This window comes from Myotis myotis, unplaced genomic scaffold, assembly GCF_014108235.1.
Source record: "Myotis myotis isolate mMyoMyo1 unplaced genomic scaffold, mMyoMyo1.p scaffold_m19_p_8, whole genome shotgun sequence".
NCBI lineage: Eukaryota > Metazoa > Chordata > Mammalia > Chiroptera > Vespertilionidae > Myotis > Myotis myotis.
This window is the reverse complement of record NW_023416390.1, coordinates 84,751,692-84,774,259: the sequence shown is the minus strand read 5'-3', so window position 1 is coordinate 84,774,259 and position 22,568 is coordinate 84,751,692. Positions and strand designations below refer to the sequence as shown.

The following is a 22,568-nucleotide window of genomic DNA, read 5'->3' as shown; positions in this document are numbered from 1 at the left end:
TTGATATTCAGCAGGGCTGAAAATCAGCATAACATTGCCTGCTGCTTGCTGAATGGCTGAAGGCAATCCCCTAACCTGATAATCCTTTACTGTTTACCAAAGTTTACCATTGATATGCCTGTTTGCTTTGCTAAAGGGCAAATGTGTATTCTAGTAAACAAAAAGCCGATGGGTCCTGAGATTCAGATGCAGAGAGCTTCTTCGCTAGAGTGAAGCCTCTGCCTGGCTCCCCCATGCCTTCTAAATTTTATATTTATTGTTTAGTGTATCCATTTGTGTGCAGCCCCTTCTCCAGACCTTGATGCGGCATTCACAGCCTGTGCAGTTTTAGACAACAGTTGGTCCTGACAATCCTCATCTGAAACATTTCCTCATTCGTTATTCCCTGTAGACCTACTGTGTGCCCTGCATGGAGCAAGACACTAGGGCAAAGGCTGGAGACACACTGCAGCAAGGATTGAAGTGCTTGATTAATGGCACACCCAGTGCTGTGCGAGCCAGTGCGGAGCAGCTGACCTCCACCCAGTGAGGTCAGGGAGTTGGCATGTGGGGGTGGGCAGCCCACTCCTTCTGGGCCAGTTAATGCAGCCAGGCTGGAGGCTAGCAGGCAGGGGCAGCTGAATCTGCAGCCTTAGCGCCTGGGACATTTGGAGCCACAAACCCTGGGACCAGATAGGTTCTGTGGGTTGTGGCTGCCCCACCCTCTCACCTAGCCATGGTGTAGGTTTGCAGAATCAGGGCTAGAAGCTCTATTCCCTGCAGGGGAGAGGTGGGTGCAGGGAAAGGGGCAGAGGCAGCCAAGCCACACGGGGCAGCTCCAGGGGCTTCTGCCAAGGAGCTCAGCTGCCTCATGTGGTCTGACTCCAGGCTTGGGGACCCGTGCTGCCCCTGCTTTGCCCAGCTGATGGGCCACCTGTTTCAGGAAGCTTCTGAGGGGGAGAGAGGTCCCCGCTGACGCTCAGTAGCCTCTGGACCCATAGGGTCTGGAAGTCAGCCTCCAGTCCAACGGCTGGGTGGGGAGGGTCATGCAACTACTTCCCACTCGACCGCTCTGCCACACGCCAGCTCCACGCACAACTCTGACTCCTGCAGGAGGCCCCGGGACCAGCTCTGCCATGTGCCAGCGCCACGCACAACTTCTGCAGGCGTCCCCGGGCGTGCCTCCTGGCCTCCCCCATGACTCACGCTGCACTGTCGCGTTACCATTGACGACACACACTGGTTCACTTGTCTGTCACCCACTGAACTAGGGGTCACTTCTTCCTCATTTCTGTGTCTCTAGCAACCAGCCTGGGCCTGGCACCAAGTGGTGCTCAATTACTGTTTGTAGCTTGAAGGACTCCGCTGCTAGACTGGCTGAGGGCAGTGTGCTGTGCGCCGGGCCTTTCTCCCCAGAACCTCGCGGGGGCCCTGCCGTACCCAGTGGTGATTAAATACTGCGAGCTTCTATCCCTACCGCAGCCTGGCAATATAGTTGGGCCTGGCCAGGCACTCGCCTGTTTGATAGACTTAATAACACAGAAGACAAATAATGTCCCTATGTATTTAAACGCTGCAAATAAACGGACAACACAATGGACTCCCACAGCTCTGACAGAGTGGAAAACCAAACACACACGTGAGGCCGGTCAGTGGGAGCTGGGTACGTGGGTTCCTGGGTATCCAGGGAAGGAGGCTGCAGGGATGCTGGGTCAGTGGCTCCCCGGCCTGTGGGCTTCTGAGATGAGGGCAGGTAGCAGCCATTCGGAGGAGTCTGCCCAGTCTCCATCCGGCAGGGCATCCAGGGGCAGGTGAGGCCCAGCTGTGGCCACTGGCAGATGGCCTCCTTGGCCTTTCCCACCAACTCCTTCCTGGCCTCTCAGTGGCCACCACACCCGAGCTTCAGGCTCTTTCCTGCTACGGTCAGAGCCCTAAGCTTTTTGCCTAACCTTTTTGCCTAGGCCTCCCTTCCCTCCAACTGATGGAGGCCTAGGGCGAGCGGAAGGGCTCCCTCAGCGAAGCTCTCCCCTCTGTGAGGCAGGATTAATCCCTCTCCCCGCCCCTTTTCCCTGAGAGGTCCCTGCCCCCATAATCTCCATTACTCCTTCCCACGTGCTGATGTTAATATTAAAATTAATACCCTTTCATACAATACTTCACATTTCCCAGGCAGGTAAAACAACTAACAGCTTCTGCAAATCCTTCCCACTTTATGGATCTGAAATAATCTAAGCAAAAAGTGGGCCATTTGCTATGCAAATAGAAGCCACTTTCAGGGAAGTCACCGCCCCTACAGCGAGGCAGCGGGCGAGGCACAGCCCAGCAGCCAGCAAGTGGCTGGCACGTGGCTCCTGGGCGGAATTCAGGAGTCACAAAGGATAAGGTTCTGTGAGGCGAGGCCCACATGGGAAGACCCGACGCTGGCTTTGACGTGCAGAAAGCTCTCATGACTTCCATGCTGCAGATGAGAAAATCGAGGCCCAGTTAGGACTTCTTTAAGGCCCCAGAGTTGGCTCTGGCCCTGGTCCCGTCCAGGCCCTGCATTCAAGCTTCCTCCAGGGTGGTGAGGGAGGGCGGCTCGTTGTCATGGCGTAATAGCCGGTCACCTGGTCCACACGGGTCTGCTCTTCCTCTTGGCATCCCTCCCCTTGCTGGGCTGCCTGAACCCACACTTTCTAGCCCTCACCTCAAGCTGCTCTGCAAATCCACCCTCTATCCCAGACTCCAGACCCCGGCAGCAGGGCCCCAGGCCTCCCCACTCCCTCTTCGGCCGAGGGGTCAGGAGGTAAGATGGAGGCTCCACCTGAGTCCTCCTCCGACCTGGTCCCCCACAGCTGACCTGAGGGGAGACGGGGTGGAAGATGCTGGTCTCGAATTGGGGCTTAAAAGCCGGATTACAGCCACATGCATCTTAATGGGTGCATTTCTACTTTGTGGGCACGTTCCCTTTCTGATGGACGCTCACAAACATTTTCCTGTTATATTTCTTGTAATACTGCCTGGAATTGTTACTTAGACATCATAAAAAAATCATTATATTTTTAAGAGGAAGGCAGAGACGTTTCTACAAAAGAGAATACAAAAAGCTCAGCACCCACACAAACAAACACATATAAGCCAAACCACACACAATGCACATACGTGCAAATTTGGTCTAACAGAAAAGAGCAGTTTATTACCACACCGCTTTGCAAAATAGAAGTGAATGAATAATTTATAGGGCTTTTTACCAACATCTAGATTTTCTAATCATTCTAGAAAAATCCGGTTCGATTACTTACAGCAGCAGTTCTGTGATAAACCAACCCAGAAATGGTTACCAGTAAATAAAATTTACAGTTCCCAGCGGGTCTGTCTCCACAGAAATGCAGCAGAGGCATTAATGACTTTGCTCTAACACGCCAGAGCCCACATGGCTCTCGCTCACCGGAGGCGCTGGGTGGTAAATCCCGAACCCTTTACTTTAACAAGGCTCCTGACTGAAGGTTTAGATGATATTTCCCATTTTATATTGGCAAGAACTTCATTATATTTCCTTCTATGTTGCCAATCGCAAGTCAGCGGCACCCGAATTGAGCCGGGCAGCTCAGGGCCTAGGGACCCCGAGATGACAGGGAACAGTGAGCAGGCCAGGGGCTGGTGGGGCAGGTGGGAAGAGGCCACACACTCCCAGGGGGCCATCTGGGATTTGTCCTAATCCACTTACCCACCACAGGCTGGCACAACATCTGGCGACGCAAGCGTCCAAAGCACCAGTCCTGACAACTCCACTGTGACCCAGGCCACCCTTCTTGCCTGCGTCTCCCTCCGGCCTGTGGGCAGCCTGACTTCTGTTTGGAAGGTGAGGGACCTCCCAGGGGCTGGGACAGCAGGCTCCCCCTCTGTCTGCACTCAGGCTCCCGGCCACAGGCTGGCACAGAAGCGGTCGCTGATGATGGGTTACAGAGGGCACTGCACAGCGTTCTGGCTCCACGCTTTCTGTTTGGGGAGGGAACCTCACTGATGAGAAGTAAGGGCTCAGACTCAAGTCTGTTTGCTCCAGGAACGAAAGAAGGACAGCCAGCAGAACCCAGGGCACATAAAATGAATACATGTCCTCCAAGCAGGGCAGACTGCCTCACCACAGTGTGTGTGTGTGGTGTGTGTGTGTGTGTGTGTGTGAGAGAGAGAGACAGAGAGAGAGACAGACAGAGAGAGAGAGAGAGAGAGAGAGAGAGAGAGAGAGAGAGAGAGGAAGTGCTTTTACACTTCGGGATACAAAGCCAAACATAATGGCTATAGAAAGTGGCAATTTATAAATTGCTGAGGAGGTAATTTATTGCAATCACTGTGGCTGTCACAGGCTTAGTGATAATTCTCTCCATATTTTGTGCCAACAAAGGCTTCCTGACCGTCTTTCTTTGCTGTCACCGCGATGGTGGGGAGAGACCGACAGGCCACCACTGTCCCAGGGCAGAGCGGCCTGGGCACCTGCCCGCTGCTGAGGGCTTTCCCACTGGACTGGAGGCCACGCCCACAGCACAGGGAGGCCAGCGGTTTGGAGGCTTCTCTATCATTAACACAAATTATGCCAACTTCAGTCTCAGGACAAGTATTCGATTGTTTTCAACTTGTTTGAAAACTGGTGATCTTGGAAAATTGTAGCTCTGAGTAACCCTGGGCATTTGATAACCAGAATATATACCACAGGCTCCAGACAGGTTTCCTCTGTCATTAACAGAACAGGGCCCGCATGGGTGATCGCTGTGGCCAGGGTAGCTCTTCTGCTGGACAGAAGCCTCCTGTGGGCCGAGATGCTTGATCCCCTGGAGTCCAGCGCTGTCCTACATGCAGACTGATGCCCCTTAGCTCATCTTCCACCCCCTCCTCCGGCCCCTGCTGCTCCCCACTTCTGCCAACACTGTTACCTCCGCCTGGCGTCTTGGCATCCTCCTGGCCATCCAAATCCCCCTGCCCCGAAGGGCCTTGGGCAGGTAGGTGCTCCCAGCCCCCGCCGCCCCACAGCAGCTCTCCCCGTCTGAAGTCGGAGAAGCAGCTGTGTTCGTTGGTGGATCTAGTGAGACAGACGTGGGTTTGAATTCGGGTTCGGCCATGTACCAGCCCTGAGACTGGGCAGGTTACTCCTTCTCTGTCAGGATGATTAAGTAAAACAGTGAACTCGAAAGCCCCCAAAGCCACACCTTAGAACTCCCTTGTTTTCACAGTTGCTGTGCTCTGCTCTGAGCATGCTCACATTTCAGCTTTCCAATTAGACTCTAAGCTCCAGGAGCGCAGGGAGCTGCGGGCCCGCCACACCTGTCTGCACAGAACCACACAGCGCACTCTGTTCACTGGGAGGTCGATCGATGCCCGCTGGGCCCACGGGCTCAGGCAGTGAACATGGACACTCTGCTCCTATCAAAGCTCAGGGGTCTAAGCCCCTTGGAGAACCGTCCTGTCAGGAGCCACACTTCCTCTGGAAGCAAACCCTCCAGGTGGTGGGCAGGAGCTCCGAGGGCACCCCCACGGTCCCTGGGGTCGTCCAGGTCAGCTGCGATCTGTCCCTGAGGTTCTCACTGAGCCTTTAGCTGTGCCCTGAGCTCTCCTCAATCCTGGGAACCCCATTCCCCTCCCACAGACAGCCAGGCCAGATCAGAATGTTCAAGAAGAGTTGTAGAAGCTATGGGAGGACAGAAAGCAGCTATGCAAGAACTCACAAGAGCAGAGTGTGCTCAGGTCTCCAACCTCCAGCCTCTAACCTCCCCATCCTGGAAGGCCAGAGGGCGGGGGGAAGCACCCTAACGCCCATTACCATCCCGGCTGCCCAGGCCTGCACTGTCCTGCTCCTTCCCTTCCAGTGCCAAGTGCCACACATTTTGGCCAGTCTGGAGCTGTCTGCATGGACCAGCACAGAGGGCTGGGTCTCACCTGCGCTGCTCAGCCCCACCCAGGCTGCAGTTGATTTGCTGAAGATGATGATGGACCCTCACCCCCACTCGCTGCGTCCAGTGTACAACTACTGACCCATGTGCAGGCCTGGTCATCCAGAAAGCCTTAGCACAGGCCCTCGGCCACCACAAGCATCGGTTGCTATGGCAACAGCTGAAGGGTCACTCCATCAGATGCCAGCACACCATCTTTGGGACCTGCTGTCTACACAGAAACTGGGCGTCCACTCCACCCAGGAAGCTTAGTGGGCACATTCGCCAGTCCCCACATTACATTCACCTGTGACTGACTTTATGCTCTTGGGGCGATGTTTTAGTTTAATCTCCTGATCTGATAGCGCCAGGAGGCTTAAAAAATGCACTGTTTGCTTAGATCCCACCTGGCTCTCATGAAGCGGAAGAGGAAGACAAGAATAAGCTGCTGCGTGATTGCAGGACAATTAGTGTCACCTGTTGCACGTTCTGCGAGGTGACAACGGTGATTTATGAGGACACACTGATTGGGAAGAGTTGAGCCCTGGGTTGAAGTGACAATTCAGGAGTGCACGATCTTGCATAAATCACCTGTCACCGATGGAGCCCTGAGAGCAGCCCAGGGGTCAATAGCTCCAGCTCAGCAGGGAGCTGTCTCTGGTTGTGAATCCTGCCTCACATCAGCTGGGGACCTGGGCCTCAGTGGAGCTCCCACACTTGTATTTAGAAAAAAGTGGGGGGCGTGGGATTTCACAGGGTCATACATGACAACCGACGCTCATCCTGCCAGAAGTGGGACTCAGCCAGCTCTTGGGGCTCAGTAGACATTTGTTAAATGAGTAAATGATGAGACAGAATTTGGACAAGGATATACAGGTAATGGTTAGGAGTCACACGTTTGGGGTCTAAAGAATGGCTTGGAGTTCCGTGTGTTCTCAGGAAAGTTAAATAGCTGGGAGAACACTATCTATGCCTTAAGAATCGGAAGATTTGAATGTGCTCACACGTATAGCATGCTTGGCCCAGGGCCTGGCACGCGGGAAGCTTATGTTCAGTGATGATGAAGATGGAAGCGGTACCGTGGTTCCTGCAGGAGGGGGCATGACGAGGATGTGAAGGGCTGACATGCAGGGGCCTCAGATTGGTAGGAGGTCAAGTTGGACATGAAGGTGGGCCCTGCTGTGGCAGGAAGTGCGACTTCTCTAGCGGAACCTTTGAAAACCGCTGCCTCTGGTTTTGAATCCTGGCTCGCATCCTCCTGGAATGGGACGGGGTTGGCGAGGGCAGAGTGTGTGGGGGGAATAGAGGCACTCACCCCTCCAAACCCCAAGAGGGAGGAAAAGAGCCAGCTTGGCCTTAGGCTCTTAAAACTACTTAAACTGGCGAGTGTTTCTGTTTTAAATCGAGGCCCATTCCTGGTGCAGATGCTGGAAAGCAATTTCATGGAGTGCTCAACCTACAGGGCTCAGCCAGCCCCGCCCAGGAAGACCGGCCACTGTGCTTGGTGGGGAGGGCAGAAAAGGTAGATCTAGTCTCAGGTGCGGCCCAGGGAGCCTGGATGTTACTGCACAGCCTGTTCCGCTACCCCAGCCGACCTGCACACCACCCCAGACTGCTGAGGTTCTATGAGGAGGAGGCAGGCTTCTCCCAGTGTGGGAGCCTAGGCCAGGACACTGAACAGGGCCTGAGGCTGGGCCTGAGGCCAGCTCTGCAACAGAGAAGGGGGCAATGGAGGCCATTCTCTGGGCCTTAGTCACCTTCTCTAGTGAACTGAGGGGTTCAGACCAGGAGAATGATGAGTCTGGAAGGTCCCCGGAGAGGGGGCAGGGGGGAAGTACCTGATATTGTACTCCTAAACTCATTGTCCTTCACAGGCAGGCAATATTGTACCCTATTTATAGGAATATCAGGTGCAAAACCCTTAGCAAGGTTTCACAGATGAAGAAACAAGTTCAGGGCTGAGGACTGCCCAGGTCATCACAAGGCAAAGAGCTGTGGGGATTCAGACTGGGTCCATGTGATCCCAAAGCCAGGAGCCCGTCCCTACAGTCAGTTCAGCTGCTTCTACCACCGAGGTGCGCAGCTGTGGACTTTGGTCATTCACTTTCACTTTTTAACTACCCGGAGCCCTGCCCAATAATGGATAAATCCAGGGAGGGAAGCGCAATGGGGCAAGGACGGATAACATGGACAGGAGAGGAAGCCACATGTTTGGCATCTCCAGGCTGGAGATGTGGTCCCAGTGTGAGCAGGCCAGGTCCCGGGGAGCTCAGCACTGACAGCTCTGAGGCCAGTGCCCACCATTTAAGGCCTCCTTCAGGAAACCTTCTCTACGCTCCCCCCCCCCCCCAACCCCATTACGTCCACTCATCCATCAGATACTGATTAAGCACATGCTTCATGCCAGCCCCTCGCAGGCCACTGGGGATGGAGATGGGCATAGAGATCAGTAAAACAGGTCCCAGCTCCCCAGGTGAACTTGACTGGGTGTGGGGCTGGGGGTGCACCCTGCTGATTGGGATTCGTGGGACCAGGCATCTGTATTTTTTTTAAGATATATATATATATATATATATATATATATATATATATATATATACACACACACACACACACATACTTTATTTCAGAGAGGAAGGGAGAGGGAGAGAGGGATAGGAACATCAATGATGAAAGAGAATCATTGATTCGCTGCCTCCTGCACACCCCACACTGGGGATCAAGCCCACAACCTGGGCATATGCCCTGACCAGGAATTGAACCGTGACCTCTTGGTTCACAGGTTGACGCCCAACCACCGAGCCATGCTGGCCGGACTAAGCATCTGTACTTTTAACAGACCTTGCAGGTGACTGAGGGACACACCCAGGTGAGAAATTTGGTCTTGTGAAAACTCTGGCCTCCAGCACTTGCATCGTTTGGGCTGCCACAATACTAAGAACATGTCTCTTTCCTACAGGTAGGCTCCTCTGGGCTCCCAAGTCGGGCTTTGAACCGTCTTCCTCTACACCTCGCTCCCTGTGTATCCCTGCAAAACGCCCATGCTCTGCGAGGCTCCAGTTCCCCATCCTTAACTGGGGAATAATGGTGCCTTCCCGCCCTGAGGATGAACTGGGGCCGTGTGCAAAGCAGTCTGCCGGCACAGATAGATGCAAAATAACTGTCTACTATTCATTATATCATTACTGCATGCTGATGGACAGACATACTTCCCTGGTGGGGGGTGTCAGAGCCCCCACTTCTGGAGCCTGTCCCGGAGGTGGCCTGGCCCCTGGGAGGCCTCTCAGTGCCCTCTGCCAGGCTCTGATCCCGCCTCTTGCCCCTGAACAACATTCGGGTGGGCAAAAAGGCACTCAGCCCTCCAAACCCCAAGAGGGAGGAAAAGAGCCAGCTTGGCCTTAGGTCCTTAAAACTACTTAAACTGGCGAGTGTCTGTTTTAAATCGAGGCCCATTCCTGGTGCAGATGCTGGAAAGAGATTTCATGGAGGGCTCAACCCACAGGGCTCAGCCGGCCCCGCCCAGGAGGACCCGGTCAGGGGTTATCTGAACCCTGAGGCAGAGTACCCGAAAGTTTACTGTTGTATTACTTATTATTGTGTTGTTTGTATTACAACTGCAGACCTACTTTCGCCAACCCCTGTGCTAGCTTCGCACGCCGTGTCTTCCCTTCATGAGCGCCCCAGGTTCCAACCACCTCTCTGGGCAGCCCACCCCGATTTCAGGGACACGCACAGGACAGGTGAGTGCTGGCCAAGGGCTCCGGCCTCGTCCCACCAAGGTCGGGGCCTGGGACCCGCGCCTCCCCGGCCAGGGCAGCAGCCGGGAAGCCCCGGCGGGGAAGCCGGCCCCCGGGCCCCGGCCCCGGCCCCGGCCCCCAGCCCGGCCCTCCCTGAGGCGGCGACCAGACAGCGGGAACAGGGACCGGCCACCTGGACAGTCGCCCCGCCAGCCCCCGGCCCCGCCCCCGGCGCGGGGCACCGGACCTGCCACCCCCGCGGCGCACGCGGCTCGGCGGAAGGCGGGCGCGCGGCGTGGCACCCAGGTCGTGGGGGGTCCCGGCGGCCGCAGTCACAGGGGGCACAGGGGCAGCGCCGGGTCGCGGGCTCCGGGCAGGGGGCAACCCGCGGCCGGCGACCGTCCAGGGCACGGGTCACTCACCTCTCCGCCCGCTGCTCCCAGCAGCAGCTGAAGGATCCGGGATGGAGGCGGCGCCCGGCCCAGGCTCCTCCTCCTGCCCGCGCCCCGCCCGCCTGCCCGCCCGCCCTGGCTGCCGCTTATCCGGCCGGCCACCTCCCAGGTGCGGTGGCTCAATGGCCTGTCCCCTCTCCGCGCTGGACCCGCTGCCCGGGGCGGCGGCGGCGGCAACCGCGACCCTTCCCCCTCGCCCAGTATTCGGGGCCGTCCCGCAGCCTCCCGATTTGCCCCTTCTCTCCCCCGTGAAGTGCGCAGGACTCGGGAACCAACCGCCTGTTAACCAGGACGAGGGAGTCCTGGAGGCCGTGACTTCTGAGACCCGCCCCTTACTCTCAGGGACACTCAGATCCACGGCTGGTCCACAGCGGCTTTCGGCTGGCACAGGGGTAAGAAGCCAACGTGCCAGCTGGGCCCTGCTTCCTTCTGCGCGCAGGCCTTGGTGGTCCTGCCCATCTCTGTCCCTTGTCCACCCTTAGGGCCAATAGTCCCGGGTGTCCAGGTGCTTGGGCCTCTGGGAGCTGCGGGGCACTTTGCAGCTTGCCTCGGTCTGGACTCGGGGACCCCAAACACCTCCCTCCACGGCCTCCGTCCCCAAGCTGAAGGCAGCACGACAGGCACGAAGCGGGCATCTCGTGGGTGCTTCCTAGAGGTTTGTGCCTTCTTCATCGGACGCCCATCTCACCCAGGACCTCACATCAGGGTGCTACTGGCAGCTCTTCCTCTCCCCGCCAGAGAACACGGCTGGGAGGGAGAAGTTGGGCACCAAGGCCACTCCTCTAGGAGGCTGACAGGGACTCTCGCTGGAATATTGCTGGGGGCATAGTCCACCAGCCCCTGGTAAAGACCTTCAAAGGACTCCAGGAAGCCAACCTGTGCTGGAGAGATAAGCCCTAACAGGGATTATCTGAACCCCGAGGCAGAGGCAGCAGGGCTGGGCCTCAACGAAGAGGCAGCATTCTCACAGCCCTGTGGTGGGAATGCTGCTGGGAGGGGCCTCCCCTCCCCCGCTTCCCCACCGAGACCCACCCATGAACAGCTAGTGCTTTCCTGCCTCCATGGGTTTCCTCCTGTTAAAATATCCCCCCTTCCCAGCCCTCTCTTCTGCCTGGGCCCAGGGCCCAGATCCTCTCCTGTCTTCTTCCGGGACCCTCCTGCTCCACCCTGCCCCAGGGCATCGCCCTCTCTGGCTTATAGGTCCTTGATCCATTCAACACTGAGGGAGCCCTCAATGCCACACAGTGTCCCAAGTGCTGGGGACACGGGTGCCCATTGCCCGGTCCCTGCCTTTGGATGGTGAGTTGCCTCTGCAATGAATTGTAAAGTTGAAGAAGACAGAAACCAGTTTCTCGCCCCCTTTGGTGCCCCTAGCATGGGGCCCTGCATGGAGTAGGTGCTCTCCACATACTTGCTGTAGCTGATGGGGATCTGCGAGCATCCTTCCTGCAACCGCAACGGGTGGCACAGGACACAGAACCTGGAAAATGGAAGTGCTAAAATCTGCCAGCATTTTTGGAAGGATCCCTGGATCTACCAGCATTCTCCCCAAGAGATCTGGTAGGCTTCTTTGTGGGGCGCCCCGGGAGCTGGAGAGGGAGATTGGAAAGATGACCTGGCAGAAGCCGTGAGAAAAGTAACCTCAGGTGATCTGGTGATACATTCTTAACTGGGCAGGTCCAGGGGGGCAATCACACCCCAGGCACAGGAAGTGTTTTCTCTCATGGAAATGTGAGCTCTTGCAGGGCAGGCAGTTTTTCTGTCTCATTTACTTCTGTACTCCCAGTGCCTGGCACATAAGTAGGTGCTCAGTGAATAGCTGTTGGATGAATGCACTCCCAACCCTGCCCTTCTTCAGCATCTCTGAGAAACTCCCCCCATGGCTCCTGCCTACCTCTGGCCTCCTCCCCTGCCTGCCCCAGAGCTGGTAGGGTGCTGGGGACTGAGGAGTGCCCAGTGTACTAGTCCCTCTGATGCATGTCCGCACCGGAGTTGCTGGGTATTCTCTTTAGGGCGCCCGTGGCTGCCACCTCCTGAGATTTCCGTCTCCTAAACAGGAGGGTAGCCTTTGGTTAAGAGGACAGACGCATCCCGGATGAGAATCTAGGGTCACGTCCTACTCGGGTCAGAGGGAAGAGGGCTGTTGTTCCTGCTCAGCTGCTCAGATTGATGCAACATTTATAGGCCGCACATCCATTTTACAAAATAAATATTCTAACTGACTATTAAAGCGCGATGGCCAGGAGAAGCGGTGTGCCCTGATGCACTCTGACAGCGCTGGCCGGGAGCCAGGCCCTGAGAGCCAGCCAGGGCAGCAGCCTCGCCTGTGCTCACCTCTTCTCTCACCCGAACATGGGGAGACGCCTCCAAATTTGGGCACAGGGAGCTGCTCCCCTATGTGAGGAGGGAGTGGGGCTGCCATTTCTCCATGTAAGAACCACAGAGAATTTTTTATGAGTTTATCTGAGCCAAACTGAAAATTGTCAGAAGGCAAAATCTCAATGGACTTGTGAGGGGGCAAAAATAGAATATTAGGGGTTAGCTATGGTGATGGGAAATATTAATCATGTTTTGTTAACCATGATTGCCTTGTACTGGTTAAAGAAAGGACATTCAAGCTGGTTTGGCTCCGTGGATAGAGCGTTGCACCCAAGGGTTCCGGGTTCGATTCCGGTCAAGGGCACGTATCTTGGTTGCAGGCTCCTCCCCGGCCCAGGTCCTGGTCGGGGCTCTTGTAGGAGACAGCCAATTGATGTGTTTCACATTAATATTTCTCTGTGTCTTTCCCTCTCTCTTCCACTCGCTCTAAAAAAAAAAAGGGACATTTTAACCTGGCTGGGTGTTGTACACCCCCAGGACCTGGGAGTCAACCTTGGACCTGGGAATGTGGTCCCTTCTCATTCAAAAACTGCCTATTTTCGCCTGTGGACTGAAGGGTTCCAGGTTCAATTCTAGTCAGGGGCACATGCCCAGGTTGCAGGCTTGATCCCCAGTAGGGGGCATGCAGGAAGAAACCGATAAGTGATTTTCTCTCATCATTGATGTTTCTATCTCTCTCTCCCTCTCCCTTCCTCTATGAAAAATCAATAAAAAAAAAAATTGTTTAAAGAACTGCCTATTATCATGGAAAGATTAACAACTTTGTTGCCCAAATAATGGGGTCCCACCCCAGCCTGCACAGCCTGCTTCCCCCATGCCCATAATCGCTACTTCCCCATGGAATCTGTGTCCTACCCTATATAAGCAGCTGGCTTATGGGGGGCTGAAGAGCAGATTTTTGTGGATAACCTTCTGCCAAGAGTATTGGAATAAGTGCTCATATACGATTTGACCCTGTCCCTGCTTAATTGGCTCAAGTAGTGACAGGCAGCACGGCCCCATTGCATGTGTGCTTACAGACAGGAAACACTCTGGAGAATGGCAGTTTTGGAGCTTATTTTATACATTAGAGTCAGAGGAGATGCAGGGGATTACATGAACTCCATCGGTGGTACATTAGGGGAAGGGAGAAAGCAAAGGGGGAAATTGCTGGGATTGGATGAAGAGTCAGACAGAGAGACACATCTACATTGCTGGGTACAGAATGGGTGACATTTACAGCACATAGAGATGCTATGCAGGGAACAGATAACAATGAGGAGTCTGTGGTCTCCTGTTTTGGTGGGAGGTTATGCACTAAGGAGTCTGGAAAAGGAGATTACTCTGACATTTCAAAGGTATGTTACCTTAGATGCAAAAAGACAGTAGGCAGGCTCAGTTAAGGTCAAGACTGACCTTTGTCAAGGAAGCTACAGGCCTAAGATGTGTCCCTGCCATGGCTTGATTCTAGTTAGAAATTTTTATTAATTTTATTGAATTTATTGGAGTGACATCTATATATATAAAAAGCCAGCAACCGGAACACTGGAACAACCGTAATGACTGGTCACTATGATACTCCCACTGTGGCCAGTGAACCAGCCCAAACAGGGGTAGGGCAGGCAGGCCAACCTCCCATGGCCTCTCCCACCAGCAGCCCCACCCCAATCGGTCTCTCCCACCCTGATCGAGGGTGGGGCGGCTGCCCCCCCCCCCCCCCCCCCCCTCTGTGGCCCTTCATCCTAGCTGGTCCCCCTCCCCCATCCACCCGAAGCCCCTCCCCCTGGCCGGCCCTGGCCCTGATTGCCCCCCTACCCCAATGGGGGTGGGGATGGCCAGCCAACCTCTTTTAGCCCCTCCCCCTGGCTGGCCCCATCCCAGATGGGCCCCCTCTTAGTCAGTTCCTCCCCTGATCAGCCCCCCTACTCTGATCAGGGGCAGGGCCTGCCAGCCAACCACCGATGGCCCCGTACCCAGGCTGCTGGCCCCCGATCGGCCTCCCCACTCTATTCGGGGGCAGGGATGGCCGGCCCACCACCCATAGCCCCTCCCCACAGCCAGCCCCATCCCCAATTGACCTCCCCACCCCAATTGGGGGCGGGACTGGCCGGCCAATGGCCCTCGGCCCCTCCCACCAGCTGGCCTGGCCCTGATAGTGCCCTGATCAAGGCAGGCCAGCTGGCCAACCTCCCGCCGCCTCCTCCTCCTGACAGGCCTGGCCCCGATCCACTGATTGGAGCTGGGCTGGCAGGACCTCACCCATGCATGAATTCGTGCACTGGGCCTCTAGCTGGTTAATAAAATTATATAGGCTTCAAGAGTACAATTCTCTAATACATCATCTGTATATTGTATTGTGTTACCACCCAAAGTCAAGTCCCCTTCCGTCACCGTTTATCCCCCCTTTATCCTCTTCTACCTCCCCCACCCCCTTTCCTTTTATGTTCAGACCATACTGTGTGGTTATTTTAGGTCTCTGAGTTTGTAAGGCCACCATGCAGGTCTCCCCTGAGCTTGTCAGGGTGGGTCTTGAGGGTGATTTGGGCAAATGGAGGGTTGTCTGCCACCGCGATGACTCAGTGGGTTAAGTCAGGTCAGAAACTCCCAGAGCTCAGGCATGTGAGCAACGGGGATGGCCTGTGAGGGAGGGGCACTGACTGGAAAGCAAGCTGGCACAGGTGTGCTTGGGGCCTGGGATTTATCTACAGACTCTGTTCTCACATGGCACCTTATTTTGAGACAGGGCACTGAGATGTACCCACCCCTACATCAATCTCCCTGCACCTGAGGTTGGTAATCTAGCTTGGCATAAGGCTGCCCTCTGTCTGGTCCTCAGCTGAAACATGAACTCTCCCAAGAGGAAACATTCTCTGAGCTCAGCGGACTGGGAGCCATGTCTCCTGTTTTGGTGGGAGGTTGTGCCCTAAGGAGTCTGGAAAAGGAGCCCCTCCCCCTCTGACATTTCAGAGGTATGTTATCTTAGAAGCAACATTTGAACAGGCATTGCCAGAGACTGTGTGCACATGGCAGTTTGAGAAATGCTGGTCGAGGAGATCCAGCACAAGTGTGGAGAAGGCTCTGAAGGCAGCTGTTAGAGTGGAGGGTGGGTAAAGGACTGAGGGTGGGGAGCTCTGCTCCCTGGCACATAGTGGGTATGTCAGTGTAAGAAAGTCCACGCCCACACAGAAATGTTATAACAATTCATTTGAGCCACACAGAGGATCTTCCTGGAAACAAGACAGGAAGAGACAGAGAAAATGCTTCTGAGAAAGACAGCTTGCAGCTGCTTTTCTGCATTTGGAACTAAGGAAGATTCCATGCAGATGGGAGACAGCAAGGCAGGGATTGGATTACAGGAGAGTTAACAAGATTCTGTGTTCTCTTGAGGGTGGGGGTTTGCTTGAGGGCTCTGAAAAGAAGCTTCTCAAAGGTGTGTTAACTTAGATGCACGAACAATGGGCAGGGTTTGCTTAAGGCCAGGATAACCTTTTACTAGGGAAGTTACAAGCCTAGGGCATGACTTACCACCAGGACCTGTATGATCAGATCACCCTTTGGAGTTACTTCTACAGAATCCCTCTTTCCCCCCCTTTTTCTTATCCACAGTACTTCATGACTTTTTGTGTGAGATCAAGTGTCTTGGCTTGTGACTAGGCCATCAGTGGCCAATGGGAATGTAGGAAGCTGGCCCAGCACCCCCAGCGAGCACTGAGTGAGCTCAAGAGCAGGTCCTTCCTGTGTGTGGGGGGGCCTAGCATTGCTTTTCAGCTGGGGGAGTGCAAAGGCACCGACTCCAGAAGTCTGGGCCTCAGCCCCGTGCTCCCAGTGTGGTGCACGTGATGGCCGGGGAGGGTTTTAAATTGCCAAGTCTTAGGCCCACCCTAGACCTCCTGAATCAGAGCCACATTTTAACAGGAACTGCCAGAGACTGTGCACATGAAAATTTGAGAAACGCTGGTCTACAGTGCAATCGAGGGAACACCCAGCTCCTTGCACACCTAGGCCAAGACAGAAATCGGTACTGGGCCACACTCCTCCTCACGGGGTTGCGCTTCAATATTGCTCATACTCTTTGTTTTCTTAATGGTCCTTGTGAGCCAAGCAGACTTGTTTAATCTGCTTCTGAATTTAAATTTTTTAAAATTGATTTTGCTATTCCACTTATTTATGCATTCATTGGTTTGATTCTTGTATGTGCCCTGACTGGGGATCAAACCCACAACCTTGGCATATCAGGATGATGCTCCAACCAACTGAGCTACCTGGCCAGGCTGCTTCTGAATTTTTATAGATATGGAGTAAATGACTCTGTCCTTCACTCAGTGCCTGCTATACAAAGCTTCGAGGAGAAAATAAAAGGCTAGCATGCTTACTCCTTTCCAATAACTGATCTTATTTCCCTTTTTACCATGGCTACTATGATACTCAGACCCATATTCATGGCTGGATTAACCTTGTCAACTGTATTTACATTCTACTTTATTTTCCTCTGGTCCATGCTTTTTGTGTCTAGTGTACTATTGGCCTTATTGTTAAGCTTTTCATTATAAGCGACCATAAGTTGCTTTTAGAAACAGCACATTGTTTGAGTCAGATGATTTGGAAACGTCTGTGTGCTACAGCAGCAAGCCCTCGCTCCTGGGTGACCATCACCCTTTCATGGTAAGAGCCAGGTCATGGCATGTCCTCTGTTGGATTTTGTTTGAGAAGAGGATGGAGGGGTTGGGAGAAGGATGTGTCCTGGAACTTCTACCCTGACTTAGGAGAAAAGAAAAACCAACCAGCTAGAGGTTACTTTGAGACACTAATCAGCCAGGACAAGCATAGTTACATGGCCAAGCAGTTTACAGCCATCTAGTAAACCCCCAAATCCTCTTCCCTAACCAAGGACACTTTTGCCCTGGGCTCAGTTGCTTGAGTATAGTCCCATGTACCCAGAGGTTTCTGGTTTGATTCCTAGTTGGGGCATATGCCTGGGTTGTGGGTTCGATCCCCAGTAAGGGGTGTTCAGGAGGCAGCAGATCAATGTTTCTCTCTCTCCCCCTCTCCCTTCCTCTCTCTAAAATCAATAAAAACATTAAAGAAAACAAAAAGAACCAAGGTTTCAACTTTACCAGTAACAACTTGGGGCGCTTATACTGTGTCCCTCCCAGCTTCCCTCCTGCACCTTAGTGCCCATCTCACCTGATTGGGGGTCCTTAGTGCTGGGGGACTCTCCACAGCCTAGGGAAGGGTCCTGTTCACCAGGGGCTTCAGCTGCCATCTCTCCATGTGCAGCTCCTTCTGCCGCTGGGCCCAGGCTGGGCGGCCAGCGCTCACTCAGCACAGCGTGGACTGTGGACTCAGTTAAGGCTGCTTAAGGTCAGGAGGGTCACGGCATCGCCCAGCACAGGTGGGGTCAGTGGCCTCCGACTATGTGCAAACAAACTGGTTCACACACCTCCCCTCCAGGCCTGGGGATGTTTGAACTTGCACAATTCTGTTTCCTGGGTCTTGGCTCCCAAGGGGAGGTGAAGGGGAGCAGTTCGCCACCCCAAAATATGCTTCTTTGGGGGTAGTGGTTATTTGAGGCTGGGTAATTTAAGAAACTGCAGACATGGGAGAGGCTCTGAAAATCAAGAATTACCCTTTGTAAATGACACTTACATTTGTAAGGGGAATCTCACTGGTAAGGGGCTCTGCCTCCCAGCCAGGCCTGCACTGGAACCCAGTGGCACCCTTACCCTTGGTCACTGTTTTTCCTGGTTACCTCCCACAACGGACTCTCCACCCCAGCATCAGCTTTTGTCTTTAGCTGAAGGTGGTATTTCAGATGATGGCTTTAGACACTCCCATGTGCATAGGAGGTATACATGTTATTAAACTTGTTAGCGTAAGAAACATTAGAAAATGGGAAGAATTTTTGTGAGTTTATTTGAGCCAAACTGTCCACAATTGCTGGAAAGCAGAATCTCAACGTATTGGGATAATGCGCCAGAGAATGGCAGTTTCTCACCTTGTTTTATACATTTCCATCAAAGGGGGAGACGTAACGTAAATGGGTTGCATGAAATCCATTGGTGATAGATTAGGGAGGCAGGAGAAAGCACGGGGGAAACCTCTGGGATTGGATACAAAGTAAAATGATAGACTGTGGGGGCCCTGACCAGAGTATGCCGAAGGTTAAAGGCCAACTCTCCATATGCATGCGTGCAGGCAATGACTCAGCCGTACCACTATCCCTACTGAGCAGGCGCACCCTGAAATAACCTGCTTATGTTAATGTAGCACGGACAAAACGAATTGGCAGGAGGCCTCTTTTGTTTGAGCGCATGTATAAGGTGCCACTGACCAGCCAGTTGTTGCTGCTTTGTTCATAATAAAGCATGTCCCACCTACCTGTGGTCATTCATGTGCTCTTCCAATTCCCTGCACCTGGAGGGGTCAAGTCCCTGGCTGAGGAACTTGCACCAGACATAGACACATACCTCTTTTACACAGGTGGGTAAAAGACAGTTAACAATTAACATGATAAAACAATGAGAGGATTTATGGGCTCCACTGGGTTGTTGTACCCAGTGGGGGTCTGGAAAAAGGGGGGTTACCCTGACATTCCATAGGAATGTTGTCATAGATGCAAAAGACAATAGTTAAGGTAAAGATTGACCTTTTTCAGGGAAGATACCAGCCTAGAACATGACTACCCACACTAAGCTGCTTTTAGTTAAAAAAGTTTAAATTTCAAACTTTGTGATTACTTTAGGCCTCAGAGTTTGTAAGGCCACCACGCAGGCCTCCCTGAGCATGTCAGGTTTCATATGTAAACTTTGTTTTTCTACTGCTAGTCTGTCTTGTGTTCATTTGATGTTAGTCCAGCCAGAGGAACCCTGAAGGTAGAGGATAATTTTCCCTCCCCAACAGAGGTGAGGGTAGGGAAGTGACATTTGTTGACGTCTCACCTTGAGGCAAGCACTGTGCCCTGTTCACATTACCTGCTTTGGGCCCCCCAGACCCTGCCAGGTGAATGGGATCATCCCCATTTTTCAGATAAGGAATGTGCTTGCTTAGCATCACGCTGTGAGGAAGTGGCAGAGCTAGGGTTTGAAGCTGACTCCTCTTTTGCTTCCCCTGCCTCACCGGGTGGAGGGCTCCTGTGAGTAGTGGCCAACATCCCTCCAGTGACGGCGCTCTTGGTGCAAAGGACTAGAGCTAGCTTGGGGCAAGGGCTGAGCAGTGCTGTGTGTGACCAGATGAACCAGGGGACCTTTTTCCCAAATGCTTCTCACAGTGCAGCCCTGCCCTGCCTACCGAGGTCCCACCAGCTTGTTCCTTCCTGATGGGGTTACCGGCTGGGACTTCGGTTCTTCTCATCGACACTGAAAAGATCTTAAGGCCAATGAAAATGAAAGTAAAGCAAAGTGGGATTTGTTGAAGATACACTCCAAGCGAGGAGCGGGCTAGTGGAGAGAGACTGGGAAGTCAGAGAAGAGGGGGCCTTGGAGACAGGTTGCGGGAATTAGCCCGAACCCAGCTGCTGCTGCTCATTGCCTCCCCGGTTGCAAGTCTCCTGGGGTCCCTGAGAGGTGGGGGGATTCGCGCCTGTGGGGAAATGGCCCGGGTGTGCTCCTTGGAGGGAGAGTGCACACTGGGTCCTTTGCCTTGAGCATATTTATCTCTCTCTTGCAGGTGGAGCTCTTGGGGGGGGGGTATTAATATTCATGAGCTTTCCAGGTGTGCTCTTTCAGGGTCATGGTCTCCACTGATTGGTCAGTGCCAGGGCAGAGGGTCATTAGTCAAAGAAGCTGGGCCTGAGGCAGCCACAGTGTCACTTGTCTGGTTTTGCTGCTTTTCTGGGCCTGGAGCTGACATACAACTGAGGCCTAGATATTATCTTCAGGAAGGAAAAGATCAAGGGTCTAAATCCCATGACCAGTGATATGCAAGATCAGGGCTCCAAACTGTGCTAGGGGAGGATAGCTTACCCTGGGGCCAGGTTCTTGCTTTCCCAGTTTTGCCCCTTGCTAAGTATCCAGGGCTTTCCGCCCTGGTGAGTTTCTGTACCCAGCCCATCCCCCTTGTATCGTTGGTGTTCTTGTCCCACTTCGGGGGTCCATTTATGCCGGGGTTCATGTCCCAGCATCAAGAAGGGTTCAGGAATCTGGAAAAGGGGCTGCATGTAGATGACATAGAAATCCAGAGACTAATAAAGAGTCCGGAGACAAGATATAATTTTGAAAGGCATTGGGGATCAGAGGACCTTCAGCTAAAGGAACTGAAGACTCCCTCCTTGTCTAGGACCCTTGCTTTTATTAACACAATTTGTCCTAAGGCAAGGTGGAGATAATACACTTCAAAGGGTAAGGTTTCAAAGGGTACAGAGTCCATTGTCAGAATGGGGGAATAGCCTAGGCTGTTCAGGTGTTTGGCCAGTAGGAGGCAATAACATGTAGATTAAGGTGCCCTTTAACTGTCTGGCAGCCACAATCAGTTTCCTATTCAGGTTTGGAGAAATGCCTTTAGCCATTCCCAACAGGTGACTACATGTGTGACTCAACCCTGTTGAGTCCCCAAGTCTCATCAACCTTTTGATGAAACTCTTAAAATTATGACATGCTGGAATTGGTCTCCGGCACCCTTGCTCTGCTCTTGTCTTAGCAAACTGTTCCCAGCCTCTCACAGGTTTGTCCACCTGATATTCTTAAAGCCTGGAAGCAGGTCTGTGGAATGCCAGGTAGATCTTCAAGGTTCTGTTTGTGGATGAAAAAGGAGCCCCATGCTCACCTGACAAGCTCAGAGTAGGCCTGCCCGCAGGCCTCTCACCTGGGGTGGAAAGGCCCATTATCCAAGGTCATATCTCTTGCCTGTGACATCCAGGCCTCCACATCTAAGAGACTAATCTGGTTAAATTAGGGCGCTCAGGAGTGGGGGACAATTGGAGTTGCCAAGACCCGGCCTTCCCTGGTGGTGGTCAACGGCAGTGGCAGTAGCTCCTAAGGGGGGTTTAGGGCAGGGCCTGGCACTTGGAAGGCGCTGGGCACATGGGTTGTGAATGCATGGAGACACTCTTTAAGGTGGGGTGGGGGATGGGAGGTGCAGGCCCGAGGGAGACTGGTTCCTGTTGGGGCTGAGTGGGGGCCCTGGATGCCCTCTTGACAGGAAGCCCAGGGGGCCACATCTCTGCTGGTGCCCTTTCCTGGATGCAGAGATGCCTGAATAAAATAATTGGCTATAAGACATGTGAATACTGTGCTCATGCAAATTTATGTAAATAACATGCAAATGTAGCTGGCCTTAGGCTGGGTGCCCTGGGATGGCAGCTGGTGGGGATGGGGTACCCCCCCTTTTACTTCTGACTTTGCCTCCCTCCTCTGCTTCCCAGGAGGACTTCACAGGGAGACGCCTGCCCCTTCGGTCAGTCATTCTCAGTGGGCTTACGCGGGAGACAAGCAACCATGGAGGGCCCACTGCGTAGGTCTCTCTGCAGGAAGCTCCGAGGGGACACCCTAGAGCAGTGATGGAGAACCTATGACACGTGTGTCAGAGGTGACACGCAAACTCATTTTTTTGGTTGATTTTTCTTTGTTAAATGGCGTTTAAATATATAAAATAAACATCAAAAATATAAGTCATTGTTTTACTATGGTTGCAAATATCAAAAAATTTCTATATGTGACACGGCACCAGAGTTAAGTTAGGGTTTTTCAAAATGCTGACACGCTGAGCTCAAAAGGTTCACCATCACTGCCTAGAGGAAGATTGCAGGCACTGACCCCTGATTCAGGACAACACCCTCACCCATAGAAGGACAGTGAGGCATGGAGGGTATGGTGAACTTCCCATCACACAGCAAGAGGCGACAGAGCTGCAATTCAGTCCAGAGCTGCCTGATTGAATTTCTTGTCCCTTTGCCATCGCCGCTGTCTACGATGCTGAGCTACCTAATAACTAAATACCGGGGTGTGTGTACACGTGGGCATGGAGTCGCCTAGAGCCACGGGCCTCTGCAGTGGGACTCAGGCCCCCTGAACGTGCCACCTCTGGGCCATCTCTCCATTCCCAGACCTGTCGCCTGGCACTTGGAAGGCGCTGGGCACATGCTTTGTGAACGCATGGAAACACGCTTTAAGGTGGTAGCACATAAAGTCTGTTTCAGCCACAGGGGT

At 53.6% G+C, this 22,568-nt stretch overlaps 1 protein-coding gene and 1 long non-coding RNA gene across 3 annotated transcripts in view; one reads left to right on the top strand and one right to left on the bottom strand.

Moving 5' to 3' along the window:
- STEAP3 (STEAP3 metalloreductase) overlaps positions 1-17,753 on the bottom strand; it is a 45,833-nt gene extending 28,080 nt beyond the window's left edge. The window contains exon 1 of one of the 2 annotated variants that reach the window (XM_036319118.1): positions 17,611-17,753. In XM_036319118.1, the coding sequence (XP_036175011.1) occupies positions 17,611-17,689 (79 nt within the window). In that variant the 5' untranslated portion in view covers positions 17,690-17,753. Of the gene's footprint in view, positions 1-10,038; positions 10,107-17,610 lie in introns of those variants that run through there. The other variant, XM_036319119.1, reaches the window with a different exon arrangement.
- On the top strand, positions 9,405-21,990 carry LOC118661287. The gene is made up of 3 exons (XR_004969257.1): positions 9,405-9,619; positions 11,443-11,628; positions 21,785-21,990. It is a non-coding gene; the product is annotated as an uncharacterized LOC118661287 (long non-coding RNA).
- Positions 21,991-22,568: the final 578 nt, after the last annotated feature.